We start from the raw sequence: 27,375 nt of genomic DNA, 5'->3' as shown, positions 1-27,375 counted from the left end.
TCACACACTGCTTCTAACAGTGTATTCGTGGATAAAATTGCTATATTGCGACTTCAAAATCGGATCGCGATCTAGTCGTTTTTCTAGAGCGTAAAATCGTCGCAGGGCCACGTCGCGCGTATCGCCCAGCTTTCTTATTTTATCCTCATTTATTGGTAGCGTAACTATCACCCGACCTTGATCATCTCTGGTCGTGTTGTCGCGGAAATGTTTCTCGCAAAAACGTTCCACGCTCGAATACGAGTCGCGAGGCCGGCAGCTCTCCTCCAATTGCCAAAACCTCGCTAACTGATTTTGCAATTCTGACTCGGTTATCGACGCGCAGAACGCTCCTATCTCGCGGGCGCGCGTCTTACGCGTCTCGCCGCCGAAACGACCGGCGAGAACCCAGCCAAAGTGCGTTTTCTGTAACGTAGGGTGCGCGTGGGAGGCTCTTAATTGCCCCACGCAAATCAACTGCCAAAACAATTCGGCACCCACCAACGCGTCTATGTCCGAGCTTCGGTGAAAATCTGGATCAGCTAATTTGATGGTCGGCGGTATCCGTATTTCCGTTCTGTCAATTGACGACACCGGGAGACGCTCGGTTATGCGATCCGTTATTATGCATTCTATTGTCGCGGCGAATTCGTTCAATCGTGAATGTAACTTTATTACAACGACCTCGCTCGCGCTGCTGGTTGTACCGTTAATTCCTATTATTTTTATGTTACTCGGATTTGCCCTCAATTGCAACCTTTCGGCATAAGATCGCGCTATAAAGTTAGCCTGTGAGCCGCTATCTAAATAGAACGCGGCACGGATGCTTTGTTCCGCTGGCATCGACAATGTACACAACCGCCGTTGAAAGCAATACACCGGTATTATGAGAAGTCGACGAATGAGTCATAACCGTCGTTTCCTCGGCATCGTCTCGAGCCGACCCGCGAAAAACGATTGTATTAAAACCGTATTAAAAGCTTATATGAATTTATTAAGAATCTTATTAGAATCGAATATGCAAATCAATTATAATTAAATATGTCATATTTAAATCAAATTAAAGTACCCCATCTTATTTAATCTATATATGGATTAAACTGGACCTTGCTTTGTTAAAATATGCAAAATCAGCCGCACAGACCAAAAGAAATGCAGAGTTAATATGGTTTTAATTTGCCAAATGTGGATTAAATATGGTAATAAATTCAAAATTAATTTGTTAAATATAATCATATATAAGTCAAATATAATCATATAAGTCAAATATAATCATATAAGTCATATAAGTCAAATTTGTCATATATAAATGTTATTTGATCTTATTAGAATTTTATATAATTTTGTTTTAAATTTAAAGTTATACCAATTTAAACTTAAACAAGATTATATAAAACTTTATTTTTTAAGCGTGCTACTTTATTATAAGAGTAGACTTCACGATATAACTGATACAAAAATTGTGTCGTTCCGAGACAGTGTCGTGTCTTCTTGATACCGTTATCTTATAACACTCTTTGTCAAATTTTAATTACGAGAAACAGATCACATCGAATGCCATCTATCGGATACTTTGAGATGCAATATTCTGATCTGATCATATATAATCTTATATGACTATATTATTTTTTTTTTAATTTGAATCAAATATTTTACATGTTAAGTTCGACAAATAAAGAAACAAATTTTACCGCAAATATTATTTAAACATTATTTAAACAAAATTACGTTTTAATAAGAATCAAATTAAAACCAAAGGGCCTAGCGGAATAAGCATGTGAAATTGGCCCTTGATCATACAGAGCTGACATTAATGTCACAAGTTAGTACCAATATGATAAAACTTTCCACCAAACATTATTTTAAAAAATCCACTTTTTTATAAGTTATGCAGGGAGAAAGTAAAATAAAGAAATGTATTTTTCTCGAAAACCACTTGACCGATCTTGATGAAAAAAATATATGTTATGTAGACTAATAAAACTAATTAACAAAAAAATGTCCAAAATGTTTGTCAAAAAAAAAATCAAAAAAAATATTTGAACTTTTTAATATTTTTTTAGGGTGATATTTTTGAGGTACTTCTTTGAAATTTTTACGAAAATTTCTCTTAAAGTGTCCACTATAACATATATTTTTTTCAATTTTTTTTAAATGGTGGAACATAGTTAAAAATACGAAAATTGTAAGCGTCGCGTCACTCCGGCGCACCAGTGCAGTGCCATTCCGCGTTGCGGGTGTTCGATGTAACTTATTTACTAGCACATATGTACGTCTGCAATTAGCTTATAATATGTATACTTTTTAATTTTTATAGTTTCCAGAGTTTACTACGTGGAGGTTGCAGTACGGTTTTAAACTCCTTATTGGGGGCTTTTTTAACGTGAGTCCCCTCGCCTCTCACTATATTTCCGTAAAATCGGGGTGCTTTTTTAACGTGAGTCCTCTCGCCTTTCACTACGTTTCCGTAAAATCAGGGTGCTTTTTTAACGTGAGTCCTCTCGCCTTTCACTACGTTTCCGTAAAATCAGGGTGCTTTTTTAACGTGAGTCCCTTCGCCTCTCACTACGTTTCCGTAAAATCGGGGTGCTTTTTGAATGTAAGACCTCTCGCTTCTCATTACGCCTTACACCTACGATTTTATTTAATCTTCTTCACTATCACTGTCTATTACTGGAATGTTATTTGTTTTTTTAAACAGATCGCTCAGTATTTCTGCTGGTTTCAAAATTTTCGCTAAATATCTTGCATGAAATAGATAATATATAATTGCAGCAATATGACAGCAGCATCCAATTGTTTGTAGCCCATTAGCGATCTGTTTAAGAAAACAAATAACATTCCAGTAATAGACAGTGATAGTGAAGAAGATTAAATAAATCGTAGGTGTAGGGTGTAATGAGAGACGAGGGGTCTTACATTCAAAAAGCACCCCGATTTTACGGAAACGTAGTGAGAGGCAAAGAGACTCACGTTAAAAAAGCACCCTGATTTTACGGAAACGTAGTGAAAAGCGAGGGGACTCACGTTAAAAAAACACCCCGATTTTACGGAAACGTAGTGAGAGGCGAAGGGACTCACGTTAAAGCACCCTGATTTTACGGAAACGTAGTGAAAGGCGAGGGGACTCCGTTAAAAAAGCACCCCAATAAGGAGTTTAAAACCGTGTGCAACCTCCACGTGGTAAACTCTAAAAACTATAAAAATTAAAAAGTATACATATTATAGGCTAATTGCAGACGTACATATGTGCTAGTAAAGTTACATCGAACACCCGCAACGCGGAATGGCACTGCACTGTGCGCCGGAGTGACGCGACGCTTACGATTTTCGTATTTTTAACTATGTTCCACCATTTAAAAAAAATGAAAAAAATATATGTTATAGTGGACATTTTAAGAGAAATTTTCGTAAAAATAATTTCAAAGGGGTACCTCGAAAATATCACCCTAAAAAAAAATATTTAAAAATTCAAATATTTTTTTTGGGTCTTTTTTTTGGCAAACATTTTAGACATTTTTTTTGTTAATTAGTTTTATTAGTTTACATAACATATATTTTTTTCATCAAGATCGGTCAAGTGGTTTTCGAGAAAAATATATTTCTTTATTTTACTTTCTCCCTGCATAACTTCTAAAAAAATGAATTTTTTTAAATAATATTTGGTGGAAAGTTTTATCATATTGGTACTAACTTGTGACATTAATGTCAGCTTTGTATAATCAAGGGCCGATTTCACATGCTTACTCCGCTAGGCCCTTCGGGTTAAAGTCGCAATTGAATCGAGTAAAAGTCGCATACAGAACACATTAACTTTTTATTAAAGTCTTATATATAAATATTCTGCATCATGTATGGTTCTGGATCATATACATATAATCCACATAAGTTATCTTATTAAATACAAATTAAAACCATATTTGATTCGAAGTGTTATATGATCCACATAAGTGATCTAATTAAATTTTAATTAAAGCCCTATTTTATTGTGGATCATATTTAATCTACATAACTGATTTTAATAAGTGCAAATTAAAACTGTATTTAAACAAATATAATTTTAATATAAAATCTGGAATTAATTTGAATTTTACCCAAATTTAATATGATTTAATATGATTTTAGTTATATTCATATTAGATCGTTTTTCGCGGGGACGCGTTCCTTGTTCTTGTTTTCGTGGAATTATCGTTAGATTTCGAAGGAAAATGAAGCAGGGAATTGTGTTTATCGCCGCATTTCTTACACGAACCCGAATTACAATTCCGAGCCGCGTGATTCGTTCCCGTAGACAGTTCACACATAATTTCCGTTTTCGAATTTCAGCGAGCCGCTGTGGGACGGACAACTTAATAAATTCACGGCAATAATAAATGGGATGCTCCCCGTGGCAATAGCTGCACGCGGGAGCGGTGGTAGCGGCATGAGCCGCTAAACGTCTTCCGTTGGTCTGCGCCACCGCGCCTTTATTTACTGATTCTAACAATTGGCACCTTTGTTCTAAGAAATCCACGAACTGCTTGTATGTGGGTAATTCCGTCCCGCTCAGCGATGCGTGCCATTCTCTCGTAGTGATCGGATCGAATTTAGACGGGATTAGATAAATTAACATCTCATCCCAATGCTCGGTGGGGCAATGTAACGCGCTCAAGGCCTGTACATGCTTGACGACACTGTCCGCCACCCGACGCAGTTCGAAGGCGTTTTCTTTCGCGATGCTTGGCAATTCAAATAAAGCACGCAAATGCGTGTGCACGATAGCGCGTTTATTATTGTAACGATGTTTTAAGGCATTCCAGGCCACCAGATAATTTTGCTCAGATAACTCTAACGATTGAATCACGTTGGCCGCCTCGCCCGTCACCGATGCCCTCAGATATTGAAACTTCTGAAGGTTACTTATCGCGTGATTGTCGTTTATGATCGAGTTGAACATCTCGTAGAATGGAAACCATTCCTCGTATTTGCCCGTAAAGTTCGGCAAATCTAACTTCGGCAACCGTACGTTGCTTGCGGAGTTGCTTACGCCGGCCGGAGGCGCGATCGACGTGGATATCATGGCTGGACCCCCGGCTATCGTGCGGTTATAATTAGTGATCGCGCAGCGTAATTCGGCGGTCAGCTCGTAAAACGCTTCCTCAAACGACACGCGATCGTCTCCCTCGTCTTCGCAGAGAGACTCTATTTCGGCTTGCAAATTATTGTAATCCGACCAATAACTCGACAATCTTTCCCTTCTTACTTCTAAATTCGCGATTGTTTCGGGCGTTAATAGCGTCACCGATTCTGCGTACATACGTTCGAATGCGCGCACATGCCGCCTTTATAAACTCGCGTTTTCTTTTCAGCGCTGAGATCTGACCCGCGTTTTGCTCCATGTTTTACGTTTTATCGAACGACTAGCTAACGGATTGGCGATGAATAGAACGTGAGTTCCTACCCTGACTGCCGATTGACCGCTCCCCGGATGCTTCCGCTGCTCACGGCTGACAGTCCATCGCCCCCGTTGCCTCTCCGAGATCTCCGATTGATCGCCGACGGAGCTCCACTCCCCGGCGACTCGGCACGCTCGTCCTTCGCTTCCTGGATCGCTGCCGGCTTGCCGACACGGACTCCGTCCTCCTCGGCGACTCAGCAGTGTCCTCGTCTTCCGTTCACGCAAGGTCGCCGATTGATCACCGGTGCGATTGTCTCACGTTCCAGCGACTCAGTCGTCTCTGGTCTCAGCTGCCGCTCCAAGTCCAACGGACTCGTGACCGTTTGCAGATATTGGATCCGCCGTTTCTCCGTCGCTGGGCGCAACTCCGTTGCCCCAGTTTTCGTATGCTTTCGCCGGATCCGGCTCGAAGGACCAAAATGTTAAGTTCCTCGCGTATATTCCCGGGCAGCTCCTCGGTCGACGCAAGGCGAGGCACGTGCCTCTAATTATTGATGATGCGGTCACGCTCGCGTGGAAAGCAGGCAGCTTGGAGTGGTTTTTAAATGATTGCGACTTCTCTTACTTCTCGACTCTCGTTTAATTGCGTATATTGATCTCGTCACTGATTCGGAAAGACGGTGCTTCGTATTGTGCTGGAGACCAATATTTAGAGGCGAAGACAGAATTGAGAGTGTCCGATCCTCCCGTTCGGGGAGGTATATATAGCCAAGATTATCGGAAGGCTCCGGGAATTGTCGGAGCCCCCCGATTATCTTCAAAATCATCGTTGACGCGATGTTATGACTCGACACAATCCTAAGGTATAACGGTTGACACGAAATAAATACAAATAATATGAGATACGAATTAATATGCCTCGACGTCGATGTAAAGGATGTGGAATACGAAACAATATTCTTGAGACCATATCAAGTCAAAAAGTCTTGTATCATTTTCTCCTCCAACAAGCATTTATCAAGATATAAGCTAAATATTAAAAAAATTACCAAATTTTTCTTGAATATCTCAAAAAGTATAAGGCAAATAAAAATGTTTCAGACAAAAGTTGTTTATATTAATTAGTAGAAAAAGATGATGTAATAAAAAAAGGGTTATTATTTAAAAAATTTGACTTAGACCCCACGTTACTGGCTCAACATGGGTTCCAGACTCAAAATCTAATAAGATCATCCATTATTTCTCTATAAACCCTCCAACTTTTATCTGAAACATTTTTCCAATAAACCAATACTTTCTGAGATAATTAGTGAAGATAATTGGCATACAAAATAAAACTCACCTTGTATAATTAGATATAAATAATAATTACAGTTTTTGTATTATGTTATAATGTTATTTTTTATCAGTGGAAATTCATACAGTGCAGAGTAGCATGGAGCAGTTTTGACGAAGAAAGAGATAGAAAGATAATATCAATATTATTTTCTTAATATTGTATGTAATACTATTATTAAAAATAACAGTTTGATAAAATTTAATAATATTCATTAAAATGTTTTAATTACAATATCAATATTATTTTAAAATTGTATGTAACAATACTATTAAAAATAATTTAATAAAATTTAATAAAAATTATTAAAATGGTTTTTTAATTCTTAGCAATATTATACAAATATCACGCAAATATTATAGTAATTTTACCGTAATATTACTGATATATTGCAGTAATATTACCGCAATATTACTGAAATAAATATCAGTAATATTACTGATATTCATTTTCGCGGACATTTTAATATTACTGAGATATCAGTAATATTACTGCAATATTTCTGATACATTTCATTGTAATATTGCAATCGAAAAATAATATTGCTGCAATATTTCTGCAATATTATGTGCTGTGTGGGAACTTACGATAATTTACTCCGCGTAAACGGGTGAATTATCGTAAGTTACTACAGAAGTAAAGGTGCCTTTTCACGTTGACGCTCGACGCTCATTTTCAGCAAGCAAAAATCTTCACAAACATTATCTTTTTATTTATATATGTATCCATAAAATATTATTACTTGAAGATATTACTTGAAAATAATTAATATTTTACGTATTTCGAAATCTATGTATTATCATGTATTATTCGTTGAAAACCTCGGCCGTGGCGATTTGCATCATTCTATCTTTCTCGTTCATTAGATGTAAACAAGGATAGAATGACAATGGCACGCTCCGCGAACGCACATTTAGAATGACTTACTTCTTGTAAAGTGTCGGTAACCTTACTTGATTTTTTGTACACATGTCCCTTATTACTGTATATTTAACATATATCAAATTTAGGTACTTATCTAATACTTGTTCTCATGAAAGGACCACCTTACAATAAATGTTTGTCAATAAATGTTCGTCGGAGTGAAAAGTGGTACAGGACTTTTTTACTTGATTTGGTTTCAAGAATATATTGTTGCAATAGTATTCTAAGTTCTTTAAATAATTGTGTACACATGAAAGCTTCAAGAAAATGTATACACAAATATTTAAAGAAATTAGGGTATTATTGCAATAGCATATTCTTGAGACCATATCAAGTCAAAAAGTCTTGTATATTATATGTAACAATACTATTACAAATAATTCAATAAAATTTAATAAAAATTATTAAAATGGTTTAATTCCTAGCAATATTATACAAATATCACGCAAATATTATAGTAATATTACCGTAATATTATTGATATATTACTAATATATTACTGATATATTAGATATATTACTGATATATATATATCAGTAATATTACTGATATTCATTTTCGCGGACATTTTAATATTACTGATATATATCAGTAATATTACTGCAATATTTCTGATATATTTCATTGTAATATTGCAATGGAAAAATAATATTGCTGCAATATTTCTGCAATATTATGTGCTGTGTGGGTATGTTTGATTGTACTGGGACGATTAACGACGATTCAGCGACGACGCTGAACATTAAACAAATTCAACTTCATTTTTTTGACGCTAGCGTCAAAGCGAAACCACCACGTTCACCTTGTTGACGCTCATTTTCAGCGTCTCATGAATTGGCACCTTAACGCTCGCGTAAACGTAGTAGTTGGGAAATTTTGGGGGTCGATTGTGTACATATGTATTATACCTTGAAATGAGGTGAAAATTACAAAAGTGAGGAAAATTTACTAGCGTATCTACGATTTTATTTGTCGAAATCTAGTAAAATCTGTTCACTTTTGTAATTTTCATCTCATAATTGACCCCCTGTGCTTATTGCTTGTTGCCAACCAATCATAGCATTCGAATTTTGTAGGTTAATGTAATTAACGATTTTTTGGTTATTTCCATTGCCTGTTGCCTGGCATTGTGCAAGGGGCTTAAGGACTGATGGTTTTTAACAGATTTATTTCAATGGGCGCGTTCTGCAGACCAAGCCGCTGAGTAGCAGTGAAACGTGATTGGGTGCGTTCAGCCGATACTCCGCTAGCCTAGCAATCGTGAGCAGTCGCTCGTTTCCTCTCCTTTTAAATCCATTGGGTCAAAGGAGAGGAAACGAGCGAAAACGAGCGACTGCTCACGATTGCTAGGCTAGCGGAGTATCGGCTGAACGCACCCATTGGCTCTTACTTTTAGAACCAACCAATCAACGCAGAGTGTTGATAAGACGAACTCAACAGTTGTGTCTGCTGAACGCGGCCAATCTCGTCACCTCGTCACTCGTTAGTGCTATTATTTGTTAAGGCCAACGCACACAAAATGCATAGCTTATGGAGGATTCACACTGCGTCCGATGTTCGACGTACGACAATCCGACATCCAATAGGAAATTTTTGTCTCTAATAATAAATTCTGTTATTGGATGTCGGATCGTCGTACGTCGAACATCGGACGTGATCGGACCCAATGTGAATCCTCCATTAGCATAAGCGTAGCATAAGACCGCTGGACCAATGAGCATCTTATGTAAATCAATATGGCGATTTTATGCTGGATGCTCATTGGTTTAGCGGTCTTATGCTATGCTTATGCTAAGCTATGCATTTTGTGTGCGATGGCCTTTAGGCCTTTACTGCCAGACGTACTTTCGCTAAAGGAAAAAGTTGTTTCTTTTGGCATAAAAAATCGCGTCCTGTACTCCGTATCCGCGTGTTACCTTGTATAGAAGTCTACTACTACATACGCGAGCGTTACTTCTGTAGTAACTTACGATATATTACTCGTTTACGCGGAGTAAATTATCGTAGGTTACTACAAAATCCCGTTTACGCGAAGGAAAATCCCGTTTACGCAAAGGAATTATCGTAAGTTACTACAGAAATAAAAGCCATTGCACGTAACAAAGTTTTAGTCATAATCGTAAGGCCGTAAGAAAGCTCAAGGAGAATAATCGACTGTGATTGGTCTATTTTCTTACGGCCTTACGATTATGACTAAAACTTTGTTACGTGCAATGGCCTTAAGTTACTACAAAATCCCGTTTACGCGAAGGAAAATCCCGTTTACGCGAACGGATCAAGAAAAAAAATGAAATTGTGGGGAAAGTGTAACATAAACTATAGATTTTCAGTACTGGCAGTGAAATCTTAACTCACAAACACACACACACACACACACACAGTGAATCTGTGAATATTGGCGGTTAAGTATTTTTGGCAGGAATCTAATTTGAGGTTAGGTTATCTCTTTGTTTACAACAATTATCTTGCCATGCAGCTTCGCATTACGCGAATGGTCACTTAAACCAAACTCTCGACGTTTCGATTCAAGTTTCTCTTGAGTTAAAGTGTTACCGTCGAAAAAGGATATATTGCTCTTTTATCTTTCAAAAGGTAAGTTGGAGTCGCATGTGAAGAACTCGTGTAGGTTATCTTTTAGCATTTTAATGATGTTTGGTTTCTAAAAACTGACACACAGATCGACTGAAATCCTGCTCACCAAAGAGAAAAAACCTAAAGAAGTAATTTACAATTGCAAGTATATTTTTTTATAAATCTATCAGAAAAGATGCCAGTTCTCCTCGAAAAATCAGCAAGTGTATATTTCAATCACAAGGTAGGGTAAAATGTAGTAAAATGTGACAGATAGGTACAAACAAAATAGAAACATGGACTGTACGTAAGAAACAGAAAGGCAACTATACTTCGTCCAACAAGAGATCATGGTTGATCAAACATTAATAATGATAGGGCACAGAGTCGCAAAATGGTGTTCGTGTTAAATTATTTTTAGTTTTAATAGTGTTGGACAATATCTATTAAAAGTAAAAATAATTTAACGCAAACACCTTGTTGCGTCTCTGTGCCCTATCGTTATTTATGTTCGATCAACCATGATCTCTCGTTGGGCGGAGTATAGATTGTTAGTGATCCAAATAAATACAAGAATTTTTTTAGATATGATTGTAAAATATTACAAATCTCTTCATTTCAGGGCAATAATTCTCAAAACATGAACAAGTTTCGTAAGCATCAAGGTAATGTTTATATTAATAATGTTCATACTTCATTTATAGCGATGATACATTAGACAAATTAAATTACTCAACTATTAAATCTTTATTTAATTTCAGATACAGCCATTCCTCCTACAGCCAAAGCAATACGAGTAAGAAATGTACAAAATCCATATATCATGAGAGCTTGTGAAGTTGAAAAGCACAAAGAGACACTCTGTATGATTCAATCAAAGTTAATAAGTTTTATGAAAACAGATACTTATTTGAAGAAGAAAAGAGATGAGGAAAATGCCAAAATTGGCGACGTAAGTTTCATGTTCTCTATTGCATATGAGTTATAATTGTCTGATATCTTATACAAGTTACATTTCTCGTAATATAAGATACTCTTTATTTTGCAGACGGTTTTTATACAACTTAATCATCAAGATGGAATAAATTTACCATCATTTGTTTGCCGTGGTTTAATAACTTGTATTAAAAAGGATGGAACATATTGTATTCTTTTAGTGGATCATGGTACTAGCATTGAATTAACTAGGGATAAATTTCATATACTTCCACAAGATGTTGTCCCTGATGCGTATTTAACGAAAACCGTGGGTGTATTTGGTGTTTTGCCGATTTGTATGAAAAAGAATGGTGCCGTGTCAAATGATTCTAACGCTACTGCTGTGTAAGATTTATTTCAATTACAGTCATTTTGTTTCTTTACAAAAATGTTTAAGAGATTGCAACTACTTAAAGTGTTGTAGAAAAGTGGACCGAAGAAGCCATTCAGTTTACAAAACATCTTCTCAGCACATCTGAAATTGTACACTTCGATCATTTAGTCACGGACGAAAGTAATGGAAGAGAATACGGAGAGTTTTATTGTACCATTGATAAAACTGTCATATTATTAAGTGAAGCATTATTAATTAATTATCATGCACTTTATATAGAAGGAGGTATGTAAATATCTCAAGTGAGACTTTCCTATAATAAATCTATTAAAATTTAATATTATCTATTAAAATAGATTCAGTTAGTCGCATATCTTTGCACTACTCGGATATTTGTGCTAATAGCCAATTTTTGTATTATTTCTCTTCGTTGAATTTTGACTACTTATTTTTTACTAAATTTGGTCACAAGTTCCTTTTATTACTACAACATATAATCTACTAACAATAGTTTTTTTTACTTTTTGGACTTACATTTTGTACTTTCCAACGAAGAATGTGTTTGCTACTACGGTTATTTTTGATGGATTCTCATCATAGAAGTGTTACGTTACTTTAGACATCTCGGTTAATTTTTAATTCTTGACTTATTATGTTCGATTTTGATGTCGGTTTTCCACTTAATTCTTCTAACGTTTTGAATATAAACCTGATACCTATTTATCTGTAGGATATAATTATTTCATTTTATTTGTTTAATGTAATTTCTTGTAGTTTTTTGTTATAATATTCTGAAGAAGTCGAAAGAAACGTTAACTGTTTTTTGTAACTTTTCAATAAACAAGTTTGATTTTAGTTTATTTTGTTAACATTCTTATTCAATTGCTCAAAAATTGTTTTGTCTGTCACTTTTATTAACTCTTAAAATAATTTTAATAACATTTGAATGATATACAATATTTATAATTTAATTGGTATATAGATTTATTGAAGCTTGTTGAAACGTCCACACAACTTAAAGAAAAGTGGTACATTTTACATGTAAAATTTTCAAGAGATAGAGAAAGAAGGAACAACGCAACATGTATTAATGGACTTAATAAATCTCACACAAAATTTTTTCTCAGGTAAAAGTATTTACATAAGTATATATATAATTGATTATATAGAAATATTTATGTTTCTTCTTATGTTTTTGCTATTTGTTATCAGTGAGAAGATTTTGGTACAGAGCTCAATTGACTGTGATGCCTTAAGTGACATTACAGACCTTAGATATCCTAATGGAATACATGAGGTATATAATCCAGTAAATACGTTTGACAGTAATTCGATTGATTAAGAGGGTAATAAAAATATATTTTAAGTATATCTTTTAGGGTTGGTTTGAGAGCATCAACTCTACTAGACCAAGAAAACTTCAATCTTATATATGGCCAGCTATAAACAACGGATTAAACGTTGTTGCTATTGGATCGTCACAATGTGGTAAAACGAGCGGATGTGTAATGGCTGTTTGTGGTCAGATAGCTATACGTAAAAAGGTAAAGTAATTTTGTTTATACGAGTATTATAAAAAACAAAATGTCTTAAATTTTTATCAGGCTTTCTAAGCATAGCGTAAGCAAAATATTTCTTACAAATTTTATATCAATAAAATATGTATATACATATGTACATATAGTATACATGCATATATGTGTATAAAAAAATCTTTTAACACATTCCGTACCGGATTAATTTTACGTGATTTATTCTCTGCTCATTTAGTGTTCCATAATAATTACAAAACTAGAAAACTTATAAAGAAAAGGGCCTAATGCAATGCAAAATAAAGTAGATATTTTTATTAAATAGGAGGGGATGCTGGAGTGATGGCCAAACTTCCTCGATGTCGATAATGTCAACATTTCTAATTTTGTTTTTCCTATATCTGTCTTTGTCTAATGAAATGACATCTATCCTTGTTCGATTGCTGCGCCATCTCTGCTTACTAGCCTGCGTGTATATTTTTGTGGAAAATATACACGATTTCTTCGAAGCCCAAATTTTTTTTCCAGGCTTTCAATCTCAATTTTAATGGTACGTTATTGTTTGTGCACGTATTCTGAAGAGTGGGAACATTTTATTTTGTACATATAACCTATACAACTGTTTATATTAGAAAATATGGTTATGAGGTGACAGCATTTTTACATTTTTTTTCAATTATCACTAATTTTTTACATTCCCACTCTTCATTAGTACCTATACTTTACTCCTGTAAAAGGATTTTGCGATCTATAAAGCCGTTTCAAAGAACGAGCTTTGACTGTAATTGTCGGTAATTGTCCCCTGTTCAGGATCACAGATTAAGGGGATCCTGCAGTCGTATGATTTACCGACATTATCGTTATTAGATGGATCTTTTAATTGGCTTTATAGAATTGCAAAAATCTTGTACAGAATTAAAGTCCGCACAAAAATCTAGAGTGGAAAACGCGATTTTATATCAAAAGCACCAAAAAATTAAAAATATTACTTATTAGGGCACATACACAGCTGTCACCTGACGACAATATTTGCTTAAAACAAAAATTCTACAGTTTATACGTACATAATTTATCATCCACCCTTGGGAAAACATGTAGGAATAATATTGTATATTCTTCCTATCCTATTGAATAAGTAGAAGTAAGATTCAATGCGTACAAAAAGAGATCCATCTAATAATTATTTTAGTAATGCAAATACGGATGCAGGATGACAAGAAGAGCAGCAACAGTAGTTGCCGGATCTTGCGTAAGATGGCGAGCAATCGAAAAAAGGACAGATGTCATTTCGTTAGACAAAGACAGATAACGGGCATGATGACGTCAGCTGGCCAATATGGCGGCTATAATCCACCACGTCAACACGTGAGACATATGTGTGCTCACGCATTTTTGTCGATATAAAGATAAAGAAAGCATAAATCAGTGTAAAGTGAAAATGAATTATGTTTCTAACATTGTTAGAAATCTGCAGATATGCAGACTCAACTCTGTCGTCTCGAAATATCGTGGAAGGAGAGAAATTATTACAAGCTGGACATATCGTATCTTGTTGAATGATACCCTTAATTGCAAGATGTTTGCAAACATCTAGCTTGAAAAGTGGAATTCCTCACAAAATTGAAGGAAGCATTTCAACTAATGGAGAAATTGTTAAAATGTGCTGCTCTTGCAAAGCAGGAAACAGCGGATGATGTAAACATGTATTGCAGCACTCATGTTTTGTCAAAGGTATGTATGTTTTTTATGTAAGTTAAATATTATAATTTTTTATAATAAAAAGCTTTTGATATACATGTAGTGTAAGTAAAATTTATAGTGTATACTGATGACTTTAACAACTAATATTTTTTCTAACCTCAATGAACAGAAAGTTTTATAATATAATCAGTTTATCGCATATATAACTGTCAATTCGCATGCAATTTAAGAAATTATTCTAAGACGATTAATTAATGTATTAATGCATAATTTATTTCTCTATTTTAATGTTTTATTTCTTTTTATATTTTAAGAGTCAAACTTTTGAAGTTTGACGAACTGTCATGCTCTGAAGTCGAGTGCTCCTGGAAAAAGAAAACCAAAGAAGCATTGCAACAGTATGAATCGATGCCTTTACTGGATCACCCTTGCATACAATACAAATATTTTTTGATAGCACTTGATGAGAGTGAAAGCCAATTATTATTAATCTCCTCTCTTTTTTCTGCAGACACATTAACTACATTTGCTTTTATTTTTTGCATGCAAAGGTGATCCAGTAAAGGCATCAGTTCATACTGTTGCAATGCTTCTTTGGTTTTCTTTTTCCAGGAGCATTTGACATCAGTCCAAGACAGTTCGTCAAGCTTCAAAAGTTCAACTCTTAAAATATAAAAAGAAATGAAACATTAAAATAGAGAAATAAATTATGCATTAATACATTAATTAATCGTCTTAGAATAATTTCTTAAATTGCATGTGAATTGACAGTTATACATGCGATAAACTGATTATATTTTAAAACTTTCTGTTCATTAAGGTTAGAAAAAATATTGGTTGTTAAAGTCATCAGTATATATACTATAAATTTAACTTACACTACATGTATATCAAAAGCTTATTATAAAAAATTATAATATTTAACTTACATAAAAAACATACATACCTTTGACAAAACATGAGTGCTGCAATACATGTTTACATCATCCGCTGTTTTCTGCTTTGCAAGAGCAGCACATTTTAACAATTTCTCCATTAGTTGAAATGCTTCCTTCAATTTTGTGAGGAATTCCGCTTTTCAAGCTAGATGTTTGCAAACATCTTGCAATTAAGGGTATCATTCAACAAAATACGATATGTCCAGCTTGTAATAATTTCTTTCCTTCCACGATATTTCGAGACGACAGAGTTGAGTCTGCATATCTGCAGATTTCTAACAATGTTAGAAACATGATTCACTTTTACTTTACACTGATTTATGCTTTCTTTATCTTTATATCGACAAAAATGCGTGAGCACACATATGTCTCACGTGTTGACGTAGTGGATTATGGCCGCCATATTGGCCAGCTGACGTCATCATGCCCGTTCCCATAGGGAAAACAAAATTAGAAAGGTTGACATTATCGACATCGAGGAAGTTCGCCAGTCACTGCAAGATCCCCTTTAGTCTAGTCACTATGTAAAAAAAAAACGGATTATAAAAGACATAATTCTGACCCAGGATTTTTCTTTTGGGGGGTGTTGGGGGACTCAAGAAAAGCTTAATCTCAAGTTTTTGACCTCTGTTTCCCGCTTGCTTTTTTTACGGGAGTAAAAAATGTGAAAAAATGGTTTTTCCGCGATAACTCGGTTTCTAATAAAATTACAAGGTCGAATTGGAGCTCATTTTAAAGCTTTTTTTACGCTCTACAAATTATGTCGTATGACATTTTTACGTATGATCGATTGTTTTCGAGACATCGAACGAGAAAGGGAAATAAAAAAGTATGAGAGATATTTAGTTTTTTTTTTTTTACTCATTATTGTCGTCCGAAATTGCAAAAATGCTTCAACTGAAACTTGTATAGCGTAAAAAAACCTACAATTTTTATTTGTTATTCACTTCATTTCGTTGAAAATTACGCCTTGTAGAGCACCTCAAAGTGGGGAGTCGTCGTCATCGCGTTAGCGGCGCGTTGGTTACGTCAATACGCGGCACCGAACGCTTTCGCTAAGATTTCCGACTTCATTGACGCAAAAAAGTAACATAATAGGTGTTTTTTATAGGATTTTTTTTGCTCTACAAGTTACGTTCAGTGATATTTTGGCGTACGATCGATAGTTTTGGAGATATCGAAAGAGAAAAGGAAAGATTGAGCATTTTTGTTTGTTTTTTTCTATTTTATCGTTTTTTGCACACGAATCTGTATAAACGCTTCAAATAAAACTTGCACAGCAATAAAAACCGTAAAATGTTCTTATTTATTACTTTAATTTCGTTGAAAATTCCATATCGCACTACGCCTCAAAGTTGCAAATAAATCTTGCAAAGCCTGAAATTATTGTAGCTATTTTGAAACCGTCAAGTTTTCTTAAGGGAATCAAACACGTATTTGCCATTGCAGATGTTTTGAAACGAAAATTACACTTACCGTTTTATTGAAGAACACATGAAAGCGTGCAGTTTTATATCTAAGTGACAATATTTGTGAAGTAAGTTTACAAGAAAGAAATACTTTACCGCTGACGCGATGGCGACGACTCTCCACTTTGAGGCGCTTTACAAGGCGTAATTTTCAACGAAATGAAATGAATAACAAATAAAAATTGTAGGTTTTTTTACGCTATACAAGTTTCATTTGAAGCATTTTTGCAATTTCGGACGACAATAATGGGTAAAAAGAAAAAAACTAAATATCTCTCATACTTTTTTATTTCCCTTTCTCGTTCGATGTCTCGAAAACAATCGATTATACGTCAAAATGTCATACGACATAATTTGTAGAACGTAAAAAAAACTTTAAAATGAGCTCCGATTCGACCTTGTAACTTTATTAGAAACCGAGTTATCGCGGAAAAACCATTTTTCACATTTTTTACTCCCGTAAAAAAAGCAAGCGGGAAACAGAGGTCAAAAACTTGAGATTAAGCTTTTCTTGAACCCCCCAACACCCCCCCAAAAAAATCCTGGGTCAGAATTATGTCTTTTTTAAATGTACATAGTGACTGGACTACTTAATAGACAGATAGCCAATGGCCCCTCAAAAGTCGAGACCAGCATTTCAGAATACGGCCCCTGACTGTTTTTGTCGGTAATTGTCCCTTGTCCAGGATCCCTTAACATTTAATATGAAAGTGCTTATTATCGATAATAATCGAAAAGCTAAAATATCAAATTGCCTGAATGGAAAGTCCAGGATGGAACATGTTAATCGATATAAATGATATCTGTTTCAGGAAACACGTAGTGCAACTCGTCCGTTAGCATTAATTTTATGTGCCTCGTCATTTGAAGTAATCTCTGTTCAATCTTTGTGCCAGTCATTTCTGCGGTCATTTAATAATATAAGATCCGTCGCAGCATTTAATGGCAAATCGGATAAATCAGTAGCGGTAAAATTATCTATTTATATTTTTACGAAAATTGATTATCTTTTTAACCTTTTCGGTATAACCGTCGATTTAAATCGACAGCCACTAAGCGTTTACGGCCGTGTGTCGATTGTTTAATTTGAAATAAAGTATGTTTTGGCGTTGATATTGTTGATTTTCATTTTATTTCAATTATCTATTAAAAAGATACTTGTTATTAAAAAAAAAAAAAAAAAAAAAAAAAAAAAATTGTGTATAACAATGACAAAAGGTCTGAAAGGAGAAATCCGTTAAGATGCATTGTAATAAAAATTGCAAAAGACAGCTATTTGTAGAAAATGTAATATTGGTTTGGGCTTAGTACTACGCTTCGAAATTTACCGTAATCAGACTTTTTTAAATTGAATTCTACTCATTTGTTTTTCTACTTACATAGGTACCTCGCGAACTCAAAAATTCTGATTTTAATGAAACTTCCCACACATGTAAGGGGAGTAAAAAGATGAATTTAGAAATTTTTTGTAGCGGCCCAAAAACGGTTTTAAGGGGTAAAACCACCACTTATATGTAGAGCGACTAGAGCGAGTTTTTGCTTTTCTCGATATATTTTGAAAAGTATTTGAGATATAAAAAGTGTTTCAAATAAAAGTTTTATGGTAAAAACATCTCTATTTAACCACATTAATAAAATTAAAAAAAAAAATTTTTGTTTAAAAAATTATTTTTAAAAAATATTATATTAATGTTGTTGAATAGAGGAGATTTTACTATAAAACTTTTATTTGAAACATTTTTTGATATCTCAAATATTTTTCGAGATATATCGAAAAAAGTAAAAACCGCTCTAAATATGAGGAGTGGTTTCACCTCTTAAAACCGTTTTGGGCCGTTACAAAAAATTTCTAAATTCATCTTTTTTACTCCCCGTACATGTGTGGAAAGTTTAATTAAAATCAGAATTTTCGAGTTCGCGAGGTTCCCTTGTTAGAAAATAATTATTATTTTATGATAACTTTTAATTTCTATCTAAATATGTTTTAAATATCTTTGCTATATGTTACTATCAATAAATAAAAATTAACTTCAGAAAATGTTAAAAAGAAATAGTTTTCGCGTAACTGCGTAAGTACTATCGCGTTTCATCGGTCGTTTAATAATGCTAAGTGGCGAATATTTACTGTACCGAAAAGGTGTAGCTGTAGAAGATAAGGAACTCTTCATTTTTGCTTCTTCAGGCAATGATATATAGCGGCTGTCAAATCTTAGTGACCACACCGCGATACTTGGCTCGATTCTTGAATGAGTACAAAAATCTATTGTCATTCGATAGACTTTCTTATTTAGTGCTTGACAATGCCGACATAATTTTGGATAAATATTACAACTCGGTCAGTAAAACCATTTATACCTAGGATTAATTGCCATAGAAAATTTCTAGAATTTTTTTCAATTTTTTAATAGGTGGGAGAACTCTTCAAAAAACATAAGATAATCGAGAACCGTGAGCCACGAGGTGATGATAGGCCGATATTGCAGATAATTATATCTGCCACAAATTGGACAGTTCAGATTAAGAAATTTGTACATCTCGCGATGTATAATCCTTATATATGCATCGCGTCATTTATAGAAGCTGTTGTTTTTAAGTCTATATGTCCGAAACTTTACATTTTGAAGTCTACATATAAGATTGAAAAAATATTAGGTAAGAAAAATCTGCAAATAAAATATGAAAATTTGATCAATGTCGATTAATTATATTAATTATACATAAAATATTAGATTTCTGATGTATTTTTGAATTATTTCAATGTTAGATCTATTGAAGGATGATTACACCACATTGAGAACAGCGATAGTATGTGTAAACGCCAAAGAAGCCGAAGAGTTAAATAATTTTTTAACTTTGACAAAGAAAACTCTGCTAATTCATGAAGAAATGAAATCGGCCGATATACAAGGTATAATGACATTTTAATCACATTAAGAAATGTTTTATTTTTTATCTAAATTTATATTGATTTAATTAGTGTTTATCTTTTTGAAAATTATATATTAATTCGTGTATTTGCAGCTTTACGAGAAAGTTGGATATCATGTGTATGCGGTTATTATCCAGTATTGATATGTACTGATCCAGTACTGTCTGACCTTAGTTTTACTAATATTCAATGGCTGATACATTATTCTGTATTATTAAAACTCAGAAATGAATTCAATTATAGGTTTTCTCTACTTTTAGATAATATGACACAGGTAATCATTAAAATGGACATAAGATTGCTTTTTTATTTTACTGAGCAGGTTATTATATTAAACTTTTTTTTATTTCTGCAACTAATACTATTTTAAATTTAAGGATGCTACTAACTGTAAAATTAGTATAATTATTGACGAGAACAACGATGTACAATTTCGAAGTATAATAAGAATACTGCAGCGAATGAAAACTGTAATATCTCCGGAAATGTTAGACTACGTTCAGGTAAGCTAACAAGATGTTACTCCTCAAAATATCAATTTATTACGGTTTTTAGTTATTTATAAAATATAACTAATGATTCTAGCGAATAGCAATTACATTAGAGAGGGATAAGAAAGACTATGCTCTATGTGACAATGTGAAATCATTTGGCTTCTGCCAAGACCAAAATACCTGTGTATTCAGACATTGTATCCTTCCTGAAATCGATGCGCCAATAACAAATATACAGATGTAAGTAATTTTCTATTAGCTCATCGTATTGTTATTTAATGTTTTCAAGATCTTATTTTTATAGCAATGATAAGGTGAAGTTGATGGTATTATATGTTCACGATACGACGCATTTTTCTGCGAGAATTATTGAACATATTCCACATTCCGATGAATCGAAAAAAATAACGTACTCCAACGTTGAGTATATGCAAACTACGGCTAAAATACAAAATTATTACGGAAATATTGAAAATAGGTACGTACTGAGCATATTCACAATTTTCTTGATATTATTTGTTCTTATATATTCTTTGAATTTCTATGGTATATACTTTCTTAAGGCTCCTATTCACTCACTCCAGCTATCTTGGATTGATGGTGTCAGAAGCGAAAAAATATATTATGAAAATTCTTGCAACGTATATATTAAATATAAAAATAAAAAAACAAAAATGTTTTTCAATAAAATAGCGTTTGTAATTGATAAAACAGACTTGCAAAATATACCGAAAACTTTTTTAATTGGAATTATGCATAATCAAGGATGCAAACAGGCTATTTGACACCTGCTGAATTGAAATAAATATTTGCTTTCACATATTATAAATTGTAACAAAATAATTAAGAATTTTCGGCACATTTTAATATTATGACAATTATTTAAAATACAAAAATTGCACTAAAAAATGACGCTGTACATTACAAGAATAATTTATTTTTTATTTATTTTTATTTCACGCTTTATAGTTCACAGTTCTGCTAAGCGTGTACGCGGATTGGCGATTGAGTCACCAGGAGCCTTAAGGGGATCCTGCAGCCGTATGATTTACCGACATTATCGTTTTTAGATAGATCTTTTAATTGGCTTTATAGAATTGCAAAAATCTTGTACAGAATTAAAGTCCGCACAAAAATCTAGGGTGCCAAACGCGATTTTATATCAAAAACACTAAAAAATTAAAAATATTACTTATTTGGGCACATACACAGCTGTCACCTGACGACAATATTTGCTTAAAACAAAACGTCTGCTGTTTATACATACATAATGTTTATCCGCTGCCCTTGGGAAAACATGTAGAAATAATACCGTGCAAGTAGAAGTAAGATTCACGGCGTACAAAAAAAGATCCATCGAAAAATTATTTTAGTAATGCAAATACGGATGCAGGATGACAAGAAGAGCTGCAACAGTAGTTGCCGGATCTTGCGATAGATGGCGAGCAATCGAACAAGGACAGATGTCATTTCGTTAGACAAAGACAGATATAGGGAAAACAAAATTAGAAAGGTTGACATTATCGACATCGAAAAAGTTCGCCTGTCACTGCAGGATCCCCTTAAGCCGTGATCAGACTACGGATTGGGATTGAGATTGGATTGAAATTTGACCAATTAGAGCAAAGTTCACTAAACTTGAAGTTAGTTTTCTTTATTCTGATTGATTAAATTTTAATCCAATCTCAATCCCAATCCGTAGTTTGATCATGGCTTAAGGGGATCCTATAGCGAAGGCCGAACTTCTTCGATGTCGATATGTCAACATTTCTAATCCTGTTTTCTATAAGCGATTTTTGGCGTGACTCTGGTATAAGCAACCAAAGGGTACCAAACTGCACCAGAACCAATAGCAACCACCGATAGCAACTTTGGTATATTTACCAAACCATACCTAACGATCGCCAAAAATCGCCTTATGTTATATATCTATCTGTCCTTGTCTATAACTATAGGTATCTGTCCTTGTCCGATTGCTGCGCCACATCTCGGTACACGCAATACTGCTTATCCTATCAACCTGCATGTGGTTTTGTACATATAAAAGTTAGATACATTAAACTTTTTTTCTAGGCTTCTATTGCATGGTTCTAATTGCATGATATTGTTCTTAAATGTTTTTCCTAGGGCGTTTGTATCTCATTTTGTATATATAAACTGCAGTATTTTTGTATTAAGCAAGTATTGTCGTCAGCTCTATGTGCCTAAATTTTTTGTTTTTTTTCGTTTTTAATGTAAAATTGACCTGAGTGCTTTACATTTTTGTACGTACTTTAATTCTGTAAAAGAATTTTGCAATTCCGTAAAGCCAATTAAAGGTTTAATGCATATAACTAAATGTCGGTAACGATTGCCACTATAGGATCCCCTTAATTAAAAAAATATACAGGGTGTTTTATATTAATTTCCCCAGGCAAATATTTCGAAAAATATGGAAGATACGGAATAATGTTTCAGACAAAAGTTGCATGGTTTGAAGGGGGCTATATGATGAAAATATGGAATTGACCTTGAGTAACCTTTTCAAGGCTAGGTCAATATAATCGATGTTTTCTTAAATGGAACTCCCCATTTTTTATTGCGTATTCTTGTAGTCCTTATTGAGACGTTTTTAAAACACCATAATAAAGCTCTCTTTCGTTAAAAATTTTCTGATGTTTCAAATTTTGTCAATATTTTTAAAATGAAATATCTCGTAAAGTATTCACTTTTTGATGACCTTGATACTTTTATACTTAGAATAATGAAAGAAATCGATTTTGTTGTAAAACAAGTAAAAGTGTGCAAGTAGAAACCTTTGCTCACAAAGCTTCCTCTATTTGTTTTGGCTTCCTCATAGAGGAAGCTTTGTGAGCAAAGGTTTCTACTTGCAAAAAACCCCTTTACCGATTATCACCAAATTCAATACCGACCTTCCTTGAATGATACTCTATTGATAAAAAAAAAAAAACCGGATATCTCAATATTTGCGGAAGTAAGAGCAACTAGTACTTGCATCTCGTTTTTAACTTGAATATAAGACCCGACTATGAATACCGGCATTAAAGAACTATATAAAATAGAAATAGAGAAGACTGAAGAATATAACAAAATTAAAAATAAACCGATATCTTAAAATTTACAGAAGTTAAAGCTATTACAAACATTTTTCTAAAAATTAGGGACCTTTGATCACGTATAAAGCTGAGTCTAATCAATCAAATCTTAAAGAATTATATATGAAATAGAGATAGAAAAGACTGAAAAATATAATAAAATTAGAAATAGATCGATATCTCCAAATTTGCGGAAATTAAAGCATAAACAAACATTTCTGCAAAAAATCAAATTTTTATTAAAAAAGAACCTCTTGATTATTAGCAATTTTTATTAATTCTATTATATTCTTCAGTCTTTTCTACCCCTATTTCATATACAATTCGTTAAGATTTGGTTGATCAGTTCTGGAGTTATAGAAATTTCGGTAAATGTGGCACAGACATACACACATACACACATACATACACACATACCGACATTTTTTAAATAGCGATTTTTCGATGTTTTAGAACATTCTGAACACATTGGCAAAAGCAACTAAAAAAATTTTTTTTTACGAAAACAAAGTTTTTTTTACGAGGAAGCAAAAAACAAAAATTATTTAATAAAATTTGCATCTTGTAGACGCATTTAATTTTACAAAATTGCAAATGTAAAAATTAAGGTAATTGTATAGATGGGGGATCACCTTGGATGACCTTGATATTTTAGTATGTTGTCAAGGTCACCCTCCTGAGTGACCTTCAGAAGGTTTCAGCCCGCGCTCGTTATTTGTTAAAAAGTTATTAACAAAAAAAGTTTGGAAAATATAGCAGCTATTTTGAGTATTGGAAAGCATAAATAACGGTAATTATGCAGTAATAGGGACCACCCTCCGATGACCTTGACCTTGACATATGTTGTCAAGGTCATGACCCCGAGTGCTTCTGAAGGTCACTAGACAAGGACAGATAGATATATAACATGCTAGTGACCTTCAGGAGGGTGACCTTGACAACATACTAAAATATCAAGGTCATCCAAGGTGATCCCCCATCTATACAATTACCAAATGTAATATTATTATTCGTAGCTAGGAATGGCAGTTCAAATATGCACAAAGGCAATAATATTGTAAGCTTGTATTTGGTCATTTGACTTTTGACGACCTTGAGCCATAGCGCGTTGAGCTCGTGATGAGAAGGGCTACAAACGTAGGTGTTGAAAAAATTATGTTGCCATTTAAACATTGAAATAGATCTTTATTTGTTCATAACGCTTCTACTCAAGGTTAAATTTCTTTTATCAAATATGTCCTCCCTTGATACCATACAACCTTGTAAAAACAGGAATTTGATATCTCGTATCGGTTTCGGTGAAATTCAAGTGCGTTGATTAAAATAAGACCCTGTATATACAGGGTATTTCTAAAGTTTCTGACCCAGATCCCTAGATCTCGAAAACGATTTTAGATATGGAAAAACGTTGAAACATGGCCGATTATTTGGAGGGGCTGCTTATTTTATGCTAAAAAAATCTCTTAGCCTCCTGGGGGGGTGGGGGTGCAAGTAAAAAATTTTTATTGGGAAGGAGACCGGAACCTCTAATTAGAGCCCCCAGAATCTCTTAGGAACCTTAAAATAAAATCCAAAGAATGCCTTTGATAGTATTCACTAAGAGGAACATTTTGCCGCAAAGTTCATTTCTTTTAGCATGAGTAAAAAATCGAGAAAGGCTCTTTTGTAACTTTGACCCCCTCTCCATAACTTTTGATAGGGGGGTTGTAGCGATCTGCGGTTTTCACAAAAAAAATTTTCTATTAGACCTTTAAAACGAGCTACAATTTGACCCCCTTCCTATTTAAAATTTTTTATTTGCACGTTCCCGCCTCCCTGGGAGCTAAAAAAAATTTTTTTTGAATAAAATAAGCAGTCTAATTCAAATAATCGAACACGTGTTTCAGCGTTTTTCCATATCTAAAGCTGTTTTCGAAATCCAGGAGGGTGGATCAGACTTTAGAAATACCTTGTATATCCAAAAGGACTGTGTTTTAAAGATCGATAAAAAATCAGCGCGCAGTTTTCTTATTACGAAATGGGGAGGTCCAGGTTCGAACCCTAATTGGGGTGATATTTTTTGCAATAAATTCTTTACAGTGATTTAATAAGGATGCTTATTAGCATCAAAATTTAAATCGATTATCGATTAATGTGGATTTACTGTTCCAACAAAGAACTGTGTTTTAAAGACCGACAAAAAGTCGGCGCAATTTTCTGAGTTTGGAAAAAGTATACAAAATTCACACAATATCATTAGAACAATTATTATCATTAGGCTACCAAGATCCAGTCTGGACCGTAAATGACGTTTTTCTCTTTAATTGATTGTATATCACATTATCCTGTTCCATTTACAATTATTGTATATGTATATCTAATTATAGGAAAATGTGTACCTCGACAAATGTAGGTGATATTTGCGTTTTGGAGGAAACTATTGACACGTTTAAACGAGTACAGATTAGACGCGTCAGATATGACAGAAATTATTCAGATGAAAAATTTGTAGATGTGAGATGTATCGACAGTGGTATTATACACGAATATATTGATGTAAGATTATATATTATATACTATTTTATATTATATTTAATATTATTTAATATTATGTTCGAGTTTTGCATTCAACATTTTCTTTCAATAACATGAACATTTCTCAAAAAATAATATAAATGATCACGTTTAATATTAAATATGAAATATGATTATGTAGATCTAAGTATGTTATTTAATCTTTCTTCTTGTTATAAACGAATTTTTTGCTATTTTAGGTACGTAAATTAATGCATATCCCAGAGGAATTATTAAATCTTTCAACGCATGTTGTCGAAATATTTTTAGCTGATGTAGTACCATGGGACGAGGAATATATGTGGAATCAATATACTAACGAACAGGTGCACAAGTGGTTCGCAGAAAATTTTGATGGAAGGTCTTATATTATTGGAAAAGTAAGAGTTTGTCAGATTAGTAAGAGAAAAATATACGAGAGAAAGAAAATATATGATGAATGAATTATTCGCACACACACACACAGATTTGCCTTCATCTTGGAAATACAATATGGTTAGACGATTTGAAAATTGGAACGAAGTTAATTGGTCACCCCGACTTGATAGGATCTTCTTTAAAAAAGGAACTACTCTCAGGGAATTTTGCAGTTTGGAACAACAATCATTTATCGAGCCTGTTGAAACTTTGCAGAAACTGTGGGTTGACAGAAATCAATGGTCACGACATAAGTGCTGCACACAAATGAAGCAGACTTTTACTATCATTTGTAAAAATTGGGTGACTTCGGGAAGTCAATCGTTTTCTTAACGTATATTTATAAGAAAAGATTGATACAATATTTTCGTCTGTTTTGTATTTCTTTTAACTGCGGATATTGCATACTGGTGGATGTAGAGCTCTAGGGGTTCCTTTTAGGTATAAACTTTTAGATATGAAAAATAAAGGGAAATAAATGTAATTGTTCTCCATTCTCTCTGTATGCGTACTTGCTGTTCTATTTTCTTATATTTTTCAGTATTGTATGTAGAATCAAATTATATTTCTTTAGAAAAAAAAATATTGATCAAAATAAATAGGAATTCCAGGGATTTTACATCCACAATTGAGGATAAATTTTTTGAGACTGCTGTGTATTAATTGAAACTTAATAAATGTGAATAAAAATAAAGTATCAAGTGTCAAGTGTGAATGAAAATAAGTATTAATTCAAAAAATGGATGCA

The 27,375-nt window shown here is 33.7% G+C and overlaps 2 protein-coding genes across 5 annotated transcripts; one reads left to right on the top strand and one right to left on the bottom strand.

Moving 5' to 3' along the window:
* LOC143895317 (uncharacterized) lies at positions 1–5,275 on the bottom strand. Its single transcript, XM_077402358.1, has 2 exons — positions 4,342–5,275; positions 1–815 (listed from the first exon to the last, which is right to left on the bottom strand). Exons 1-2 carry the CDS (start codon positions 5,273–5,275, stop codon positions 1–3), a joined length of 1,749 nt encoding a protein of 582 aa, XP_077258484.1.
* A 4,170-nt stretch (positions 5,276–9,445) lies between these two features.
* LOC143895308 (putative ATP-dependent RNA helicase TDRD12) lies at positions 9,446–27,321 on the top strand. 4 transcript variants are annotated; one of them, XM_077402351.1, is made up of 21 exons: positions 9,446–9,680; positions 10,093–10,208; positions 10,294–10,431; positions 10,810–10,852; positions 10,949–11,139; positions 11,236–11,510; positions 11,582–11,784; positions 12,482–12,626; positions 12,712–12,796; positions 12,879–13,043; positions 17,952–18,107; positions 19,322–19,474; positions 19,548–19,791; positions 19,904–20,047; positions 20,161–20,342; positions 20,446–20,571; positions 20,654–20,802; positions 20,867–21,040; positions 26,024–26,192; positions 26,411–26,590; positions 26,677–27,321. In XM_077402351.1, the coding sequence occupies exons 3-21, from the start codon at positions 10,384–10,386 to the stop codon at positions 26,896–26,898; spliced, it is 3,054 nt and encodes a 1,017-aa protein (XP_077258477.1). In that variant the 5' UTR covers positions 9,446–9,680; positions 10,093–10,208; positions 10,294–10,383; the 3' UTR covers positions 26,899–27,321. The 4 variants fall into 4 exon arrangements, 3 of the variants coding, with proteins under 3 accessions (XP_077258477.1, XP_077258478.1, XP_077258476.1); XM_077402350.1 differs by lacking the exon at positions 9,446–9,680 and adding an exon at positions 9,830–10,017; XR_013256273.1 differs by lacking the exon at positions 9,446–9,680 and having other exon boundaries at positions 9,828–10,208; positions 26,481–26,590; positions 26,677–26,758.
* Positions 27,322–27,375: the final 54 nt, after the last annotated feature.

This window comes from Temnothorax americanus, unplaced genomic scaffold (genome assembly GCF_048541705.1).
Source record: "Temnothorax americanus isolate GAGA-0224 unplaced genomic scaffold, ASM4854170v1 Scaffold151, whole genome shotgun sequence".
Taxonomy (NCBI): Eukaryota; Metazoa; Arthropoda; class Insecta; order Hymenoptera; family Formicidae; genus Temnothorax; species Temnothorax americanus.
This window is presented reverse-complemented; position numbering and strand designations above follow the sequence as displayed.